The sequence below is a fragment of the Procambarus clarkii genome, chromosome 28, assembly GCF_040958095.1.
Source record: "Procambarus clarkii isolate CNS0578487 chromosome 28, FALCON_Pclarkii_2.0, whole genome shotgun sequence".
NCBI classification, from domain to species: domain Eukaryota; kingdom Metazoa; phylum Arthropoda; class Malacostraca; order Decapoda; family Cambaridae; genus Procambarus; species Procambarus clarkii.
The window spans coordinates 22,191,669-22,211,703 of NC_091177.1; the positions used below are offsets into that span (position 1 = coordinate 22,191,669).

The 20,035-nt window shown below is 43.2% G+C and overlaps 1 protein-coding gene across 3 annotated transcripts in view; it reads right to left on the minus strand.

The window, feature by feature from the left end:
• Positions 1-20,035, minus strand: part of LOC123755056 (SET and MYND domain-containing protein 4) — an 84,286-nt gene that overhangs the window by 12,307 nt on the left and 51,944 nt on the right. For all 3 annotated transcript variants that reach the window (XM_045737518.2, XM_045737520.2, XM_045737519.2), the window contains 2 exons: positions 17,549-18,275; positions 15,923-16,044 (listed from right to left, as the gene is read on the minus strand). In XM_045737518.2, the coding sequence (XP_045593474.1) occupies positions 15,923-16,044; positions 17,549-18,251 (825 nt within the window). In that variant the 5' untranslated portion in view covers positions 18,252-18,275. The remainder of the gene's footprint in view (positions 1-15,922; positions 16,045-17,548; positions 18,276-20,035) is intronic.

A 20,035-nucleotide genomic window follows, 5' to 3' on the forward strand; every position in this document is an offset into this window, starting at 1 on the left:
CCTCTGGTGGGTGGCATAACGATATCAATGCCATCTAGGTTGTGCATGCAATTACAATTTCAGTTCCCAGTGAAGGGTGTTATCCTATGGTCACCCAGTATATTGTCTGTCTGGCTAATGACATTTATGTTCCCAGAGAGGATGTGATGAGGCGATTACGCTGTGGAAATCAGTTCACCTTGGACAGTCGAGAAATTCTGACTTGGTCTTGTGAGAGGACAAAGTTGCCGCCGTCGGTAGTAGCAGTGTGTTATCTGCTGGACTTGTGTAGTGTTGTATGAACTGATGTACCTGGGATTTGGCCAAGAGGAGTTCCAAGACAAAAGTAGTGTTCATCTGCCGAGAAGTGCTGCTAGTGTATTGCAAGAGACTTCGGCCAGGGGGTTAGCTACCCCTGTAAATAATTATTTGAAACCCTTGTCAACGTGTTGCTGAAGCCCTCTGCCTGTGTGTTTCTGGAGAGTGGATGTTGGGTATTGGGACATAATGATGATACGGTGTATGGACTGGTCCCATGTTGAGTAAGGTGAACTAGCCAGTGATTATCATGGAGCGTGGACGACGTGTACTTAAATAGTGGACTCGCGAGGATTTGAGGAGCAGTGCAGATCTATTGAGTGTCCTGGGTGAAAGCGACACAGTGTACATGTGTAGTTAAACTTCTATATATAATATATTGGTGATGGTGTAATTGTGTATTGTTTATGCCCCCCTTTATTCCTAGTACTGTTACTTGCTACCGCGAGTTCTTTAGAACCATTGACTTGGGGGTAGGATCATAGAAGAGGTTATAAGCTACGTTAACAAAAAGAATCCGGTTACTGGCTCAAGCTGGCTGTAACAAGCTAGAACCGTTTCCATAAATATGAGTAGGTTTGAAAGGCAGGATCTATTTTTAACAAACATACGTTGTGATGATATTACAAGATTGTTCACGGTTAGATGGAAAATGATTTCCTCCCTGAGGATTCTCTCCGTGAGCTTGCAGATGGGTGATGTGAAGCTGATCAAACATTAGTTTTCTGTTGATATGCCTTTTTTTAAAAATAAGGATGACATTTGCATATTTCCCATCAAGAGGGAAGTACACCTTGGCCCTGATTTTCTTACAACAAGTTTAAGTGGTAGGCATAATTCATCTACTAATTTCTTTACGACATTGGATTGAATTCCGTCCACACCTGGGACTTATGAGTCCATTAATTAATTTGTCAATTCTTTTTCTAACTATATTGTACGTTATGGATTTATCCCCTATTTCGGACTCTTCACCCCCTTCAAATATTTGTGTGGGCGATGGGATGTCATCTAATCTTTGTAGTGTGAACTGTGATGTAAAGTATTCATTGAGAGCGTTTGCTGCCAACGGTAGTACAATCGGGTTTGTTCTCCACTCACAATCGGTAATTTGTATTTTCCTAGTTGTGCTTGGAGGGGGATTGAACTTCTGTTCTCTGGTCCTGCCTCTAAACTGTCAATCAACTGTTGTACAGATTCCAGAGCTATTGGGCTGAATCATATCTACATACCTACATTTGGAACTGTGTATGTAGTGTGCCTCCACCACATCACTGGCTAATACATTCCATTTTAACAATCCTAACCCTGAAAAATTCTTTTCTAATGTCTTTGTGGCTCATCTGGGTACTAAGTTTACACCTGTGTTCCCCCCCCCCCTTGATCGTGTTCCACCTATACTACATAGTTTATCTTTGTCAACTGTCAATTCCTCTGAGAAATATGTAGGGGCTGATCATGTCTCCCCAGAGTCTTCTGTCTTCTAGGGTCGTGAGGTTAATTTCCTCCTAACTCCTAACTTCCTCCTAACTCATACCTGTAAGTTATGAGACTAGTCTGGTGGCATACATCTGAATCTTCTCTAATTTTGTCTTGTGTTTAACTAGGTATGGACACGAGGCACTAGGTATGGACACTGGGCGCCTGACAGCTGGGTGGACAGTGCTTCGGATTCGTAGTCCTGAGGTCCCGGGTTCGATCCTCAGTGGAGGCGGAGACAAATGGGCAAAATGTTTCTTTCATCTTGATGCCCCTGTTACCTAGCAGTAAAAAGGTACCTGGGAGTTAGACAGCTGCTATGGGTTGCATCCTGGGGGGGTTGGAGGCCTAGTCGAGGACCGGGCCGCAGGGACACTAAGCCCCGAAATCATCTCAAGATAATCTCATGATAGGCTGGAGCTGCATTCTCCAGGATTTGTCTGACATAAGTGGCATGCAAGGTTCTAATTGTTTCCTTATACAAGTTTCTAAAGGCAATTCTTAGGTTGGCCAATCTAGCATATGCTGCTGACGATATCCTTTTGAAGTGGACTTCTGGAGACAGATTCGGTGTGATATCGATGTGTAGTCTCCGTGGCACAGTGATAAAACATACACTCGGCGCTTCATGAGCGCTTTGGCTTGGGGTTCATATCCTGACCTGGGATGATTTACTGAGTGTCAACCCTTAAGTGTTCTCCCAACAGTGAGTAGGTACCTGGTTGCTAAACAATTTAGCAAGTCGTAGTCCGGGGGAAAAATTTGGATTAACGATCTGCCCGAAACGCGATGCGTACTAGTGGCTTAAGAAGAATGTAAGAACTCTTGTATATATAAATAAATAAATATCAACCCCCAGATTCTTCTCTCTACTTGTCTCTTGCAAGATTTCTCCTCCCGGATGGTACCTTGTGTTCAGCCTCCTACTCCCTTCACCTAATTTCATTGCTTTACACATACCCGAGTTAAACTTTAGTTGATATTTTCTAGACCATTTCTCCAGTTTTTCCTGGTCATCCAGTAGTCTCTATCTACATTTGAATTTACCTGAACACCACTAATACTAGTGGCCTCGACGAGGATAGGAGGCCGGCGGTTTGTCAATGGTCCCCCAATTTGCCCTGATGATCTTTCCTCATTGAATTTTATTAACAGTTTTGGCATTTACGACCTCGCGGGTAGGCGGTTTCCTGCATTTATAACCCTGTGGGTAAAAAATCAGTCTCTGTTCTCAGACCTACATTGTGGCTTATTGAGATTGACACTTTTACTCCTTATTTGTGTTACATCAGACCTTTCGAAGAAATTGTCCAAAAGTAGTCTAGTCTTCCTTGATTCTTCTTAAAATTTTTGAATCATTAGCAAACATTGAGAAGAATGAGTCTATACCTCTGGAAGATCGTTTACATATATCAGAAACAGGATTGGTCAAAGTACAGAGCCCTGTGAGACTCTGCTGTTGACATCTCGCCACTCTGTGATCTGCCCCTTCCCAGTTACTCACTGTTTCCGGTTGTTTAGATACTCCTTAATCCACTGGAGCATCTTAATTTTTATTCTTGCCTGTTTCTCTAACTTTTGTAACAGTACCTCTTATGGGATACTGTGTCAAAGGCTTTGAGTCCAAGAAATTGCAGTCGTTCACCCTTACTTTTCTTGCCTAATTTTTTGTCGTATGGCCATATAAATCTATAAAACCTGTGAGGCACAATTTACGATCCCTGAGTCCATACTGGTGGTGTTACAAAGCGCCTTCTCTCCAGATGTTCTACGAGCTTTTTGCATCACCTTGCATGGTTTACAAGTTAGAGAAACTGGCCTGTAGTTCAGTACCCCTTGCCTGTTGCCTTTTTTGTGTCTTGCGACTACATTAGCTGTCGGGGGAAGATAAGACATCTGAAGAAGCTGCAGGTGAGAACAGCAGACTATATTTGGTGAAAGAGAAGGTATGCTCTGTGATGTCAGAAGTGGGGTATTTTGAAGTTAATGAAAAACTAATTCTCTTGGTACTGGACACTGGTGCTGCAATGTCAACATTGTCTAAAGATTGGGAAGATACCTGGCAATTTAAGTGGAAAAACCCTGAGGAAATCATAAAGTGCCTATGATAATGCACAGATTAGTGTTTATAACAAGAAGTCGGTCAGCAAAATTAAGTTATAATAGGAAAGAAATTGTCCATGATTTTTATGTAGTAGATTCATATAACCCTAGCTTATGTGGCAAAAACTTAATGGTGAAAAGGAGAATTTTCCTTGTTGGTCTGGATGAATTGTCTATACAAAAAATTATTAGTGCAGAAGATACGTTGGCAAAATTATGCAGAAGATTCAGGCATACCAATTACTAGCATTGATAATGACACAAACTATAATACTATATTATCCTTTGCAGATGAAACTAGGATTTTTATGAGAGTAGACAACATAGAGAACACAGCAAGTAAGTAAGTAATTATCAAAAGAAGGAACCAAACTGGGAAGGCTATGTAGCACCATCAAATGCGCAAAATAATCAGAGGGCACTAAATATCACCAAGGATGCCAATACGAGAACAAAAACGCATAAGGCGAACGATATCAAAAGTATCCGAGTCACCAAGAATTCTATTGAGAGACAGGTGACCGCGTGGGGCGGTCGGAAAGCAAGACACACGCTCGTCCTGGAAGTCAGGACATTCAAGAAGGACATGCGCGACTGTAAGAGGGACAATGCAACTAGGACAATAAGGAGCAGGGCGGCGCTCCATCAAGTGACCATGGGTTAAGTGAGTATGGCCAATACCCAACCTCGCCAGAGCTGTTTCCCACCGCCAGTTACGGTGGAAGGAGGACGGCCACGAGGAAAGACAACATTTAAGAGTACGTAGCTTGTTACCAGTAACAGACAACCAAGAAGCCTGCCAATGGGTAAGGACTGAGGAATGGATAACCGGGTAAAAGTCGGAATACGGAATGCCTTTACGAGAGATGGGACAAGAGTGGACAGCTTCCTTGGCAGCAGCATCCGCACGCTCATTTAAAGACACACCAATATGGCTGGGAACCCAACAAAACTCAACCGACTTAAATTTACTGTGAATAAGAAACAGCCAATGCTGGATCTCGACAACTACTGGATGAACCGGATTAAAGGACCCGAGAGCCATGAGGGCACTACGAGAGTCAACAACAACTACAAAGGAAGACTGACAACGAGAAAGCAGGAGACGAAGAGCATAGAGAATAGCATAAAGTTCCGCTGTAAAGATGCTAGTCTCCGGAGGTAAGCGACACATATAAGTGCAATCAGGAAAAACAACAGAGTAGCCAACACCGTCCGCCGACTTAGACCCATCGGTGAAGACAGAAATGGAGCGGGAGTGAGAAGAAAAGTGCTCAAGGAAAAGGCGTTTTAGAACCGTAGGAGGGGTAAAAGCTTTAGTGATACGGGTCAAGGAAGTACAAAACTGCGAAAGAGGGACTCTCCACGGGGGCAAAGAAGGAACAACACGAGGAGAAACATTAGAAATACGAACGGAAAGAGAATCCTGGAGGCGAGATAACCGGACAGAAAGAGGGAGGTGGTGAAGAGTAACAGGAACCGCAGGAGGGGTAAAAGTTAAAGCACGACAGAGGCAAGAGGAAGGATGTTGTAAGGACCGCGCAAGATAGCGAAGACAGTAGCGATCACGGCGGTCCTGGAGAGACAGGAAGCCAGTGTCAACATACAAGCTAAGGACGGGAGTCGAACGAAAGGCACCAGAATTGAGGCGCAACCCAGTATGGTGTAAAGCATCAAGACAGCGAAGAGTAGAAGGAGAAGCAGACGAGTAAGCAGGGCAACCATAATCGAGCTTAGACAGGACAAGAGAGGAATGTAAAGTAAGGAGAGCGCGCCTATCTGCTCCCCAAGAAGTATGGGACAAGACCCGTAGGAGGGTAAGGGCCTTAGAGCACTCAACACGGAGGTAAGAGATATGGGGAGACCAAGACAAATGAGTGTCAAGGAATAACCCCAAAAGCTTCGCGGAATCTTTGTATTCAAGGGGATGACCATAAAGTGACAAAGAGGGACGAAGAACAACCCATTTCCGCGTAAAAGTCATGGCACAAGTCTTAGAAGTAGAGAACTTGAAGCCATGATCGGTGGCCCAAGACGACACGGCATCAATTGCAAGTTGAAGCCGGCGCTGAAGAAGAGGCGAATCATCACCCTGACAGCAAAGGGTAAGATCATCGACATAGCGGAGAAGACACCAGAAGGAAGAGAGGAAAGAAGACCATTGAGGGAAACCAGAAAAAGAGTAGTGCTAAGAATACTACCCTGGGGCACACCTTCGTATTGCTCAAAAGAGGTAGAGAGCGTGGTACCAAGGCGTACCCGAAAGGAACGACAGGAGAGGAAGCTGCGGAGAAGGAGAGGGAGATGACCATGAAAGCCAAAAGAATGAAGTTGAGATAGGATATGATATCGCGAAGTGGTGTCATAAGCCTTTTCCAGGTCAAAAAGGACGGCAACAACGGAGGTCTTCGCAGCCAAAGCAGTACGAATATAGACCTCCAAGTTCACCAGGACATCTGTCGTGCTGCGGCACTTGCGGAAACCAAATTGAGAAGGGGAGAGGAGGTGATGGTGTTCCAGGAACCACATCAGACGAACGTTAACCATACGTTCAAAGAGTTTGCAGACACAACTTGTGAGAGCAATAGGGCGAAAGTCCTTAGGGGAAGTACCCAGAGACCCCGGTTTGCGAACAGGGAGGACAACGGCATCGAGCCAGTCCTCAGGGACTGACGACGACTCCTAGATCCGATTATACAGACTCAGTAAATACTGAGACATGCACGGAGGGAGATGGCAAAGCATCTCATAATGAATACCATCGGAGCCCGCCGCCGTAGAACCGCAGAGGGCCAGGGCAGAACGAAGTTCAGAGAGAGAGAAGGGATCATTATTGGGAAGTTGAAGACGAGTGCAGAAATCTAAAGGACGAGACTCAAGGACAGGTTTACGAAGAAGAAAAGATTGGGGAAGATGAAGACCAGAGCTAACAGAAGAAAAGTGGGAACCCAGTACGGAAGCGACCTGCGACGGGTCCGCCACAAGAGTATCATGGAGGTGAAGGACCAGTGAAACATCGGGAACGAACTTACCCGCTATCTTGCGGATACGCTTCCAGATCTGGGCCAGAGGAGTTTCGGACGTAATTGTCGAGACATAAGATGCCCAACATTCACGTTTAGCCGTACGGATGGCACTACGGGCCACCGCACTCGCTTTCCGAAAGAAAAGAAAAGAATCGGTCGTCTGCCTACGGCGGTGCCTCTTCCAGGCTGCACGCTTACAGCGGACTGCCCGAGCACAGTCCGCATTCCACCTGGGAACGCACTTCCGTGGACCCCGAGACGAAGAGCGAGGGATAGAGCGGAGGGCAGCATTAAAGACAGTGTCATGAAAAAGGAGGAGAGCGCGAGAGAGAGGCAGAAGGGAGAGGTCAGAGAGAGTAGCACTGAGGGTAAATAGGGTCCAGTCCGCCTTAGAAAAACTGCCACCTAGGGAAAGAGAGGGAAGGGCGAAAAGAGAAAAAGGAAACAAGGATGGGGAAACCTGCCACGTGAAATCTAAGTAAAGAGAGGAAGAGCAGAGAGAGAGATCAAGACAAGAAAGGGTGCGAGTCCGAGAGTCCAAATGAGTGGGCTCACCAGAATTCAGAAGAGACAGGGAAGAAGAGAGGAGAAACGGCTCAAGAAGGCGACCCCGGGTATTCGTCAGAACGTCACCCCAAAGAGAATGACGACAATTGAAGTCTAGGAGGTGTTTCAAATCAGGAAGAGAAAGCGGGACACTCGGGGGGAGATAAATGGAACAAACTGTGTACCATTTCCCCACAAAGATAAGAGCAGCAGAACAATGGAGAGGCGAAGGAAAAAGTAAAGGAACAAAGGGAACATTAGCACGAATCAAAAGAGCAGAAGAATTAGAAGCCCCAGCAACGTTAAAGAATATCAGGGTCGGGATCAGGGTCAGCAAAGTCAGGGTTAGAGGGCATGGGTAAACTGAGCAAAGACGGAGGGAAGGAAACGGGAGAACAGATCAGAGGTGGGCGGGCGGAGTCCGGAGGAGGAGGAAGAGGAGGAGACAACAGAGAGGAGCAGTCAAGGACAGCAGCAGGAAGAGGAGGGGTAGAAAGAGGGGAGCGTACCTCAGCAAGGGCAGCAACCGAGAGGGAAGCGGGGGCTAAAGAAACCTCCATAGCAGGAACAGGGGGCGCAACCACCGAAACGGGAGGGAAAGGAGCGAGAGAGGCAGAAGTAGGGGCCGAGGAAGAAAGCGAAACCTTCTTACCCACTGGGGAGGAGGAAGGAGAGGAGCCAGGTTTACGCTTCTGAATTAAAGAGACAGGTGTCCCAGCAACTACGTACTGGGCAACGGATTCTAGCGTCTCAACAGGAGAAGCTGAACGAGAGCACACATGACGGACGTTTGGAGAGCGATGGACATCAGCCCGCACCGACAAGCGGCGGGGAGAGTCAAGAGACGGAGGGGAAGGATGGGAAGGAGGAACGGAGAGAGACGAGGAAGAAGACACAGGAGACACGACAGACCGGGTAGAAAGAAGGGGAACCCCAGACAGAGGACCAGGAGGCGGATCCTTCGGGAGAGAACCCAAAGGAACAGAGGAGGGGGCAGTGGGCGTATCAGGGTCCAAGGCCCGGAAACGGTTGTGAGTCTGAGGAAGGCGGGAAGGACGAGGAGAGGAAGAGCGCAACAAGCGAGCATAAGAGATATTAGCATAAGGCGGGAGCCGGCGAACCTGGCGTCTCGCCTCAGGAAAAGATAAACGCTCCCGGTGCTTCAAGTTGAGGACAGCTGCCTCAAGCTTGTAATGGACACACGCACGGGAGAAGGTAGGATGGGCCTCACCGCAGTTGAGGCAACGAGCCTGGGGAGAAGTGCACTCCGACTTAGAGTGACCTTTGCCACCACACAAAGGACAGCACCTTTGCTGTCCTTTGCAGGAGTGTGATGCTCCTTGGGACAGTCCTCTGTCCTTTTCTAGCCTTGTGCTCCTGGTGCCGTCCTCTCCAATTCTGCTGGGCACCTTTTTCTTTTCCTTCTGTTTCGTTTTTCTCCCCCTCTTCTCCTATCTGCTTGCCGTTTCCTGCCGACCTTTTGCTTGTTCTGGTTCTTCCCTTGGACTTCTTCTATTTTGACACCCGGGTGCTTGAGGAGGCATACTCTTGCACCCGTAGAACTGTAGTACCCGACGTCGAGAGCGAGGGGAACCTTTTATTGTCAATCCTCCTTCCGTCACTGAACCCGATCTCGACGAACTAATGGTTCTTAATCTGGCGTGTGTGGGGCATATACTTACGACGCACCCCTAGGGGGCCCCGACATGATCGGCGATAGCTTCTTGTTGGATGTCCTGCCTCTAATTGTGGCTCCATGGTGGGTGTGGGGGCACATTCGAGAAAGAATGTTTTTTCTTTCGTACTCATATCGAATTCTGTTCCTCCTTTACCTTCTCAGGCTTGTGGGGTGGGTGACCAAGCCCACTAAGTCGGTCCGTGTTTGCAGACCGGGCTTTGTAGCCTCCTCTGCATTGGGCCCCGACCTTGCTCCTCGTTTGGCCTCTTTGACTACTCCCCTCGGCTCCCCTCCCTCCTCTGTGGTTGGGTCGAGCTCCAAGCCCCCAGTGGTGACTACCTCGTCCCCTGGCACTGCTCAGTCTCTCGTTGTGACTACTGCGCCTTTTAACCCCTCTCTTTCTGGGGGTTCTCAACGCCGTCCTCGACACGGCCGCAATCACTTGATTCCTTCCATACTGTTGCATATCAAGCCTTATTTGGTCCGCTTCGTGGGCCAAGTACTTTGATATCCTCCCTCTTGATTCTGCGCCTCCTGACGATTTCTCCCTTCATAGGCACCTTATTGATTCCGTCAATGCCTCTGTCACCTTCAACCTCACCCGTCTTGGTATATGTGTCGCTGCTGCTCCTTCTCAGGATGCAGCCTTTCACTTGGCTGCTTTATCCTGCCTTGGCAAGACCCCTGTTTGGGTCTCCAAGAACGCTCGGTTGAATGCCAGTGTTGGCACTATTCTCCTCCCGCCACATGTTGCAACCGATGTTCGGAATCTGCAGGACTGCCACGATGATATTCAGCATATCCTTGAGGCCCAGGGCCATTCTGTTCTCCAGGTAGACACGTTTACTCGTCGCCCTCGTGGTCGTCGCCGTCAGCCCCTTCGGGTTGTGAAGATTACCTTTGATGGTAGGGCCCTACCACCCTCTGTCATTCTTGTTGGTGCCAGGTGCTCTGTCAAGGAGTACATTTCCTCCCCTCGGCTCTGTAATAAGTGCTGGAGGTTTGGGCATGGTGCCCTCCGTTGCTCTGGAATTGTCTCTCTCTGTCCTTTGTGTGAGGGTGAAGGTCACTAAGTCAGAGTGCACTTCTCCCCAGGCTCGCTGCCTCAGTTGCAGTGAGGCCCACCCTACCTTCTCCCGTGCGTGTATACATTACAAGCTTGAAGCAGCCGTCCTCAACTTGAAGCACCAGGAGCGTTTATCTTTTCCTGAGGCGAGGCGCCAGGTTTGCCGGCTCCCGCCTTATGCTAACATCTTTTCCTCTCTTCGTCCTTCCCACCTTCCTCAGACTCGCAACCATTTCCAGGCCTTGGACCCTGATATACCCACCGCCCCCTCCTCTGTTCCTTTGAGTTCTGTCCCAAACGGTTCCCCTCATGGTCCTCTGTCTGGGGTTCCCCTTCTTTCTGCCCGGTCTGTCATGTCTCCTCTATCTTCTTCCTCGTCTTCCTCCGATCCTCCTTCCCATCCTTCTCATCCGCGTATTGGCTCTCGCCGCCACTTGTCAGTACGAGCTGATGTCCATCGCTCTCCGAACGGCCGTCGTGTATGCTCTCGTTCAGCTTCTCCTGTTGAGACGCTGGAATCCGTTGTCCAGTACGTAGTTGCTGAGAAACCTGTTTCTTTTGAGTCAGAAGTGTAAGCCTGGCTCCTCTCCTTCCTTCTCCTCGGCTGGTAAGAAGGCTTCGCTTTCTTCCTCGGCCACTACTTCTGACTCTCTTGCTCCTTCCCCCTCCCATTTCAGTGGTTGCGCCCCCCCTGTTCCTGCTATGGAGGTTTCTTTGGCCCCTGCTTCCCTCTCAGTTACTGCTTTTGCTGAGGTGCGCTCCCCTCTTTCTACTCCTCTTCCTGCTGCTGTCTTTGACAGCTCCTCTCGGTTGTCTCCTCTTCCTCCTCCTCCGGACCCTGCCCATCCGCCTCTGGTCTGTTCTCCCGCTTCCTACCCTCCGTCTTTACTCAGTTTATCCATGCCCTCTAACCCTGACTTTGCTGACCCTGATCTTCTTTAACGTGCTATCATCCTCTTTCACCTTTGTTTCTTCCTTGTTCTCTGTTGTCTATTCTTCAATGGAACGTTCGAGGTTATTACACCAATTTCCTTGAACTCCAACTTCTGATTTTGCGGTTTTCGCCCATCTGTGTCTGTCTACAGGAGTCGATGCTTGGTGCTCGTCCTGGTCGCTTTCGTGGCTATTCCTTTCTCTCCCCCCTGTTGCTGGGGCTCCTAACTCTTCTGCTCTCTTGATTTGCTCGGATGTTCCCTATGTCCCCATACTTTTTCCTTCACCTCTTCATTGTGAAAGTGAACAACCTATGCCTTATTCAACCTTAACATTCTGGTGTTATACTAATTACTTTTGAATTTGAATGTAATTCAAAGTCAAAAGTAAAGGGAACTAGATGGATGACACAGGTCGTACAACGAACATTTGTATCCAAGAGGAACCTCTGGAAAACGTATAAATCTACGATGGACATCATTAATTATGTGATATACAAAAGGGCACTAAACTCGGCAACCCAAACAATCAGATAAACCAAAAGAAACTACGAAAGAAACATTGCCCAAAACATAGAGAAAGATCCCAAATCGTTTTATGACTGTATAAGAGGAACAGTCAAAACAAAGGACTCAGTAGGTGTGGGAACCGACCTGTGAGATTTATATTTATTTAATTTATATGAATTTATATTTACGTTAATTTATATACTTCAATAGCAAATTGTATAATGATAAGTGGACTGTATTTCTGCAATAATCTCATAATCTCACAAATCGATCCTCTACACATTAGGGGGGTTTGTTAAATTTATATATATGCAGCCAATCAAACTACAGTATTAACTACACATTATTAAACATTGAAGAGGTTCCTTATCTTATTTGTACAGCAAGCCTTAGTCCACCAGGTATAACTAGGTTGTAGACACCACATTTTCCCTCTTTGAGGTAGCTTCCATCACCCTGGTAACTGATGCACAAAGCATGCTTCCTCGTCTTGACCTGTCAAAAGGGCGCTAGCTGTAAAGCCAGAATCCTATATATGACAGGTATATCAGAGAAACACTGTACATGGAACAATGAAGACCTGGCTTAATTACTTTTAGTTTGAGGCTACCACGTGCTCTAACCGGGTCACACTATATAATGACATTAATGGCCACAAATGAAAGATACATGGGTTTCGGAAGAACACTTAACTTGATTTGTTGACAGCGTGTTGATAATGGTACACCTTTGGTTTCCATAACACTACGTCCAAGTAAAATTAACAGGAGCCGAATTTTCTCCCGTGAGCCTCTGGTCTCAGTATAAACAATGGCTGCCCCTCCTTCCTCACTCTGACGCCTGGCTTACATTGTCCAGATGACAGAAAGTGATAGAAGGGTCACATTTACTCTACTTTAATATTGATAATTAAGTTAATTTATATGAGATGTTTTTATGATGGTAAAGTCCAAAGACTAATGTATTTAAGAATAATTCCCACCATAATAGGTGGTGAATATAATAGTATGTGGTGATGATATCCCGTTTTCTATAGACGGTAATTCCACTACAAGTTACGTTTTCTATGGGTAACTTGTTTATACAACACAGCTCTTATTATCTGTCTGTATGATATATTAAATGGTGTCGGATTTTCCGATAGTAGGATCCGTAATAGATGAGACTAACCAAGTAATAATTGATGATAAAAGGGCAGTAAACACTAAATTAATATTTTACATCAGTTTTCACACTGGAAAGGTTAGGTGACATCCCATCACCAACACAAATGTTTGAAGGAGGGAAGGAGAATGAATTTAGGGATTTATCCATAACATGCAACATAATCAACCTATCAATGTTCTACATTGATAAACTAAAAGACTCAAAAACCCCATGTGTGGATGGAATCCAATCCAAAGTCTTAAAAGGATCTGACAGAAAAACCATGGCTACCACTGAAACCACTGTTCACAAAATCTCTGGACCAGGGGAATTACTAGAAATGTTTGCAAATGTTTTCCTCTAGATTAGGAATATGCAAGTGTCACCTTTATTTTCAAAAAATACCGAAAGAGCTCAGCAGAAAACTACCGTCCGATCAGCTTGACATCACACATCTGTAAGCTCATAGAGAGAGTCATAAGTGAGGGAATCATTCATCATTTTTCAGTGAACAATCTTGAACAATTGACACTACATAGGTTTCTTAAAAATAGACCCTTCCTTACAAACCTGCTCACATTTTTAGTAACGGTAATCAAATACATCGACTTAGGAGTTCTGGTAGATGTAGCATACAAGAATTTTGCTAAAGCCTTTGGTAAGGTATCGCTTGAAAGAATGGCAAGGATATTACAGGCCCATGTAAATATTAGAATTGATAAAACAATGGTTGAAGAAAAAAATAAACGCTCGGTCTAAATGGGAACGAATCTGAATAGAGAAATGTGGTAAGTTGAATGCCATAAGGGTACATTTTGGGGCCTACCCTATTTTTGTCAAGTACATCACTGATGGACAGATGATATCAAAGATGATAATATTTCAAACCATCATAAAATTTGCAGATGACAAAAGTGTATGGTAAAGTGGGAAATGATAATGATATTGAAGCCTTTCAAAGAGATCTATATGAAATCCACAAATGATCAGAAAACTGGCAAATGCTTTATAATATCGACAAATGGAAGACCATGCATGTGGGGCATAACAATCCAGGCCACAACTTCCAAATTAATAGAATTACATTATAGCAGATTGATGAAGAAACGGAGCTTGGAGTAAAAATCTGCCACTCACTAAAAGTTGCACAACAGGTAGGAAAACCTAACCAAACCCATGAAATAATCAAGCGTACTTTTGACAAGAAGAAAAAGAACGTAATGATTCAACTATATAAATCTCTGGTGCGTCTCCATTTCGATTACCGTATCCAAGAAAAAAGGCCTCATTTTCAGAAGGATTGAAATGCAACCGCTCTGGCGAAACTGCAACACTGGGCAACGAAAGTCATTCCAGAGCCAAGTCATCTCACATATTAGGAACGGTTGAAGGCCACTGGCTATCAACACTGCAAACCAGGCATGACGGAGTGGATCTAAATGAAACTTTTAAAATACTGAACAAGATAGAGAATGTTGATCCAGACAATCACTTCAAAAGGGTCAGATGTAACACAAACAAGGAGCAATGGTTTCAAGCTCAACAAGTGACATGTAGGACTGAGAACAGGAAGTACTTTTTCACCAACAGGTTTATTAGCCCATGGAACTGCCTACACGCCGAAACCGTAAATGTCAAAACTGAGTAAAGTTTTAAAATCTACCTTGATAAGATCATCAAGGCAAATGTGGGGGACCTTCGACAAGCCAACGGCTTCCTGTCATCGTCGAGGCCACTAGGGTTGTTGGCCCTCGGGTAAATCAGGTAAAAGATAAATCAAGTAAAACCAAAAAGTGCCAAATTTTATCCAACTAGTTTCCTATCTTGTGCCTCAAACTCACACTTTTTGTGAGCTTGAGTTTTTTTTATTTTTTTTTTTTTAGTGAGTTTTTTTTATGAGTTTGAACTCACACACAAAACTCAAATTTTGCTGCAATGTAACTCTAAATAAACTTATCTGTTAGATTAAGGACCTGCCCAAAACACCAGGGCAGGTCCTACACCCCAATCAACCGTGTTAGTATTCACATAGTTGTATTCACCTAGTTGTGCTTGCGGAGGTTGAGCTCTGCTCTTTCGGCCCGCCTCTCAACTGTCAATCTGTTACTGTTACTAACTACTAAATAATTATTTTTTCCACAACCCCCCCCCCCCCAGGAAGCAGCCCGTAACAGCTAGGTACCTAGCTGTTAGGTACGTAGTCTTAACTCCCTAGGTACCTATTTACTGCTAGGTAGCAGGGGCATCAGGCTGAAAGAAACTCTGCCCATTTGTTTCTGTCGGCGCCGGGAATCGAATCCGGTCCACAGTATTACGAGTCCCCACGCACTGTCCACTCAGCTACTAGACCCTTAGTGACTTTGCAAACATGTAAGAACACCAATGTTATGGACTCTCACAAACCCAATGTACCTTCTTATATATATATATATATATATATATATATATATATATATATATATATATATATATAAATAAATAAATAAATAAAATTATAAAGTTGTGTGGACCAAACGTCTTGATAATTATCTAAGGCACTACACTAGAAACAAATATATTTTCGTTTCAAAGAGTTTGAATTTCGTCAATCAACCAAAGCACAAATCCTATGCAAATCAAGTGTTCTAAACTGTGGAATGGCCTTCCTAATAAGGTTAAAGACGACATCTCTCGACTATTTAAAATAGGGGAACAAAGATCTACCTAAATAATTTTATGTAACCAAATTTACTCACCTTTTCTAATCCTATACGTCGACCCATATTTTGCTATTTTTGTAAACACTATTTACAAAATTTGCACAATTACTAAACTGCCATTTCTATATATAATTAAAAATTGATTTATTATTCTTCAAATCTCCTCAACAATTACAATATTAATTACTATTTCCAATTATCATATAAAAAAATTCATGAATTTTTAATTCAACAATTAATTTTATTTTTCTTATTTAGTATTAGGTATTACCCCTTTAATCTTGTATGGTATTCTCCTAATTATGTTTACATTATGCACAAAATGCTCTGTGTATTAGTGGTTTTATATATTTTACTTTTCCTACCAATGTATTTTCTACTTCTCATGTATCTTACTATGTACACTTGCATAAATAAATTCTTATCATTATAATTCTTACCACTTTGCAGTTGGGGCAGGGTAAAGGTGCAGTGCATCTTCTCATGCACACAGTACAGTACATTTGTAAATTTTCTGTTAAAAGTGAACTGCAGTACCCATCTTCAACACTCACAATCTCACCTGAAAATGTTACATTTATTTAAGATAATAGAGGCACACGGAACCACAATGAGCTCTTGTACCAGATCTGGAACACATTTTGAATGTCACCCCTAAATCGTGATATTTTTTCAATATTTTATATAGCTATATTATATAGTCACACAATTTAATTTCTAAGAAATAGTAACTTTTTAAAGATAATCAAGTAAATATACACAGTAACTATACTTGCAAATGAAAGGAACCAAATATGGCTCATGTCGAGGTTTCATGTCGAGCCTATTGCAATCAACATATTACAAGGAATTATATTAAATATAACAAAGCTTAAAAACATAAAGTTACAGGAAAATGCTGATGGCCTAAAGGCCAATGCAAGGCAGCTCTTACTTACATCCACCCAAACTTATTTAAATATGTCTAAACTACACATGAAACAATCCAAAATCCCATGTCTAATCCAGTAATTTACAGCATAAATAATCCACCAAATTTTCAACCAGGTATTTACCTCCGAGATGAGTTTAAATACTATTCTCAACCAGATCCAAAGATAAAATAATAAATTTCTAATTAACATTGTGTAACCATGTCTACTTGGTTATAATCATCATCCTATATGTCACCCTGTGTTGTTATTGTGAACATTAAATACTAGCTGTACTTTCCTATACCTATAATTTCTATATTAAATATTCTATGCCTTTCATCATTTATTATCACTTCATAATTTTAAATCAGTTACAAATGTTTTTTTAACAATTAAAATGTTAGTAGTACAAAGTGGCAGTCATATCATATATAGTGTTCAAGTTGTGTTAGAGCAGCAATGTATCCATCCAGAAGCAACTTATCTTCAGGTCCAAAAGTACCTTTTAAGATAAATTGCTTTTAGTGCGCATCCTTGCTTATACTCAAAGTATGTCTGCGGTATATGTTTGACTATTGTATTTTACTCCCTGTCAAATTCTACCACCTATAGCTACTTAACTCTGCTCATCTGAATATTTCTGATGCTATTAAGATTTAACAAGACCATTAAACTATTCTATTACACATCTTTTGTTGTGTAAACCTCAATAAAATGAGACCTACAGGGAAACCACTGGCACCAACATGGGAAGAGATCAGCTGAACAGCTGAGTTCCAGAAAATATAGCACAAAACTCACGTAATCCCCCTTCGATGAAAAACACAAGAGAAAAGAGGTGAAAGTCACCACTGGACAAAGCTGGAAACAGTGAACTCCCAAAGATGTAAACACAACAACAGCCCACCCTAGCAACTTGGCCCCACAAAGAAACCGAAGCACCTTCACTCTCAGGAGCGAAGACCTTGTAAGAATGAATACACAAAGGGGGAGACTCCTGAGCCTTCTCATGGAAAAGAACCCTAACTGAAGACAGAGGCAACGCTATAGCAACTAAGTGGATAGTCAGGGAGCCACCGAGGAACCCTTCACAGAAAAATGTTAAATTGCAAAACTATATTACAGTTTCTCATTACTTATAACATAAGTTACCTGGGTTGATGTCTCTATCAGCAATCAGGTGGCGCCTTTGGGAGTGATTGTAGGCCAGCTTGACAGCACTGCTGAGTGACGGTATGGCTGGGTTATGGTCAGTTAACTTAGGGGGTTCCGGGTTTATATATGCAAAACATGGGTCAAAGGGGTTTAAAGACTCAGCTGAAGCATCGAATGTCTTGTCTTTCCTCTCCGATATTAATTTCAGACAAATACTTTTCCTGTCTAATAATTTTCTACGTGACTGTACACAGCCAAGTTCCAGAGCCCGGTCAATGTCATCTAAGCATTTTGTATACTGCTTCAGGTCATAAAGCACCACAGATCGTGACTCATAAGCTTGGGCCAATTCTTCATACTTGTCTTTGCCAGAGTTCTGAGGACTATCTGTGGTTGTGTCTGGATGTGGCGCAGATAATATGGCCAAATTATAAGAGTTTAATGCCTGAATTAGATAATGAAGGCGGTAGGCAATGTCTCCCTGTCTACAATGCACATAAGACTCATCTTTTGACTTGCTTGATGGCTGCAGAACTGGCGTTAGAGTCACATGGGCTTCATCCAGGCTCCACATATAAGAAAACATTTCCTCGGTTGTGTGTTCTGGCCTCATTATAGTCATCAGTTCAGAAATCTTGTTGCTTAGCAGCAATCTAATTATAAGCTTTTCGGATAGAGTTTTAATATTGTCTTGATCCATGATGATGTCTTAAACTTCAAGGACCTGAATATAAGTTATTCTATTAACTTTGATTTAAAATTAATTAAATTTATATACAATTTACAAGATATGAGTGCATTAAAGTATATGAAATTTCAGGAACTAAATACTATGTACAAAACCCTATCTATAATTATCAGATGATTATTAAAAAAAAAAATATTCTCATCACCTTTACCAAACTTTGTTGTTTGATGATCAAGTGAATAAAATTAAATGGATAAATGTAAAACATACATCATGAAGTTAACTCTTACACTGCACAGCACATCCTCAGATGTTTGACAATTTGTATGCAAGGGCAGTAGGCCCAGATGGAATACTAAAGGATATTCCATCTATTCCGATATTCCACCATGGATACTAAAGAGGGAGCAAAAGTACTACCCTACCACTCTCAAGTGTTTACAACATGTCACTGGTAACAGAACTGCCAAACATTTGGAAGACGGCTAATGTAGTGCTGATATACAAGAAGGGAGACAGACAGGAGGCACTGAACTACAGGCCAGTGTCCGTAACTTGCATACCATGCAAGGTGACAGAGATGATTGTGAGAAAGAAACTTATGGAATATTTTTGGAGAGAGTGAATTTTGTAACACAATACCATATGGGTTCAGGGATGGCAAATCTTGGCCCACAGGCCAAGTTTTATAATATTATAATTGTATGGACAGGTGACAAAAATTAGGCAAGAAAGAGAAGGGTGAGTAGACTGCATATGTTCTGCATGCTGGAAATCCTTTGACACAGTACCTCGTGAGAAAGTAGTGAATAAGTTGAAGATTTAGGTAGGCATTACAAGGAAGGTATTCAAGTTGATAAAGAAGTACTTAAGCAACAAAAAATAGTGAGTCATTGAGGAGTGAGGTCTCACATTTTAAAAGTGATGAGACGTCACTAGTGTAGTCCCACATAGATTCAATCTTTGGACGTATCCTGTTTGATATATGCAAACAATCTCGTTTGACTATCAATAGACTCGTTCCTATCAATGTTGACGATGTGAAAATTATGAGAATTACCACAGGAAAATAACAAGAGGGTACAAGATGATCTGGGCAAACAAAAGGAATGGTCCAACAAATGGTTACTAAAGTTTAACTCATGTATATGTAAAGTAATGAATCTAAGTGGAGGGAGCAAGAGGCCAGATAAAGGACACCAAATGAGAGACAACGTCCTCTATGAAATGGACACCGAAACACTTGGGAGCTGATATTACACCGAACCTGTTTCCTGAAGCCACATAAAACGGATATCATCAGTGGTGTATTCAAGGCTGGCTAAGATCAGAATAGCCTTTAGAAATTTATATAAGGAATTTTTTAGAACCTCGTAAACCACATATGTCTTATCAATCCTGAAATATGCGGTTCCAGAATGTAGTCCATACTTTAACAAGCATAAGACGAAGTTGGAGAAGGTTCAATGGTATGCCACTAGAATAGTCCCAGAACTACGAGGTATGAGCTATGAGGAAAGACTGCAAGAATAGCACCTAACATCGCTGGAAGACAGAAGAGTTAGGGAAGACATGATTATCACATACAAAATTCTCAGGTAATTGAAAAGAGTAGATAAAGACAGATTATTTAACAGGCTTCCACAAGGGACACATGAGGAAACTGAGTCCCCATATGAGCCATAGAGACATTTTTTTCAGTCTATCCATCCATTTTATCCATTTTTTTTCAGTCTATCCATCTATCTTTCTATCCAAATATCCATCCATCTATCACCCTACCCATCCATCTATTT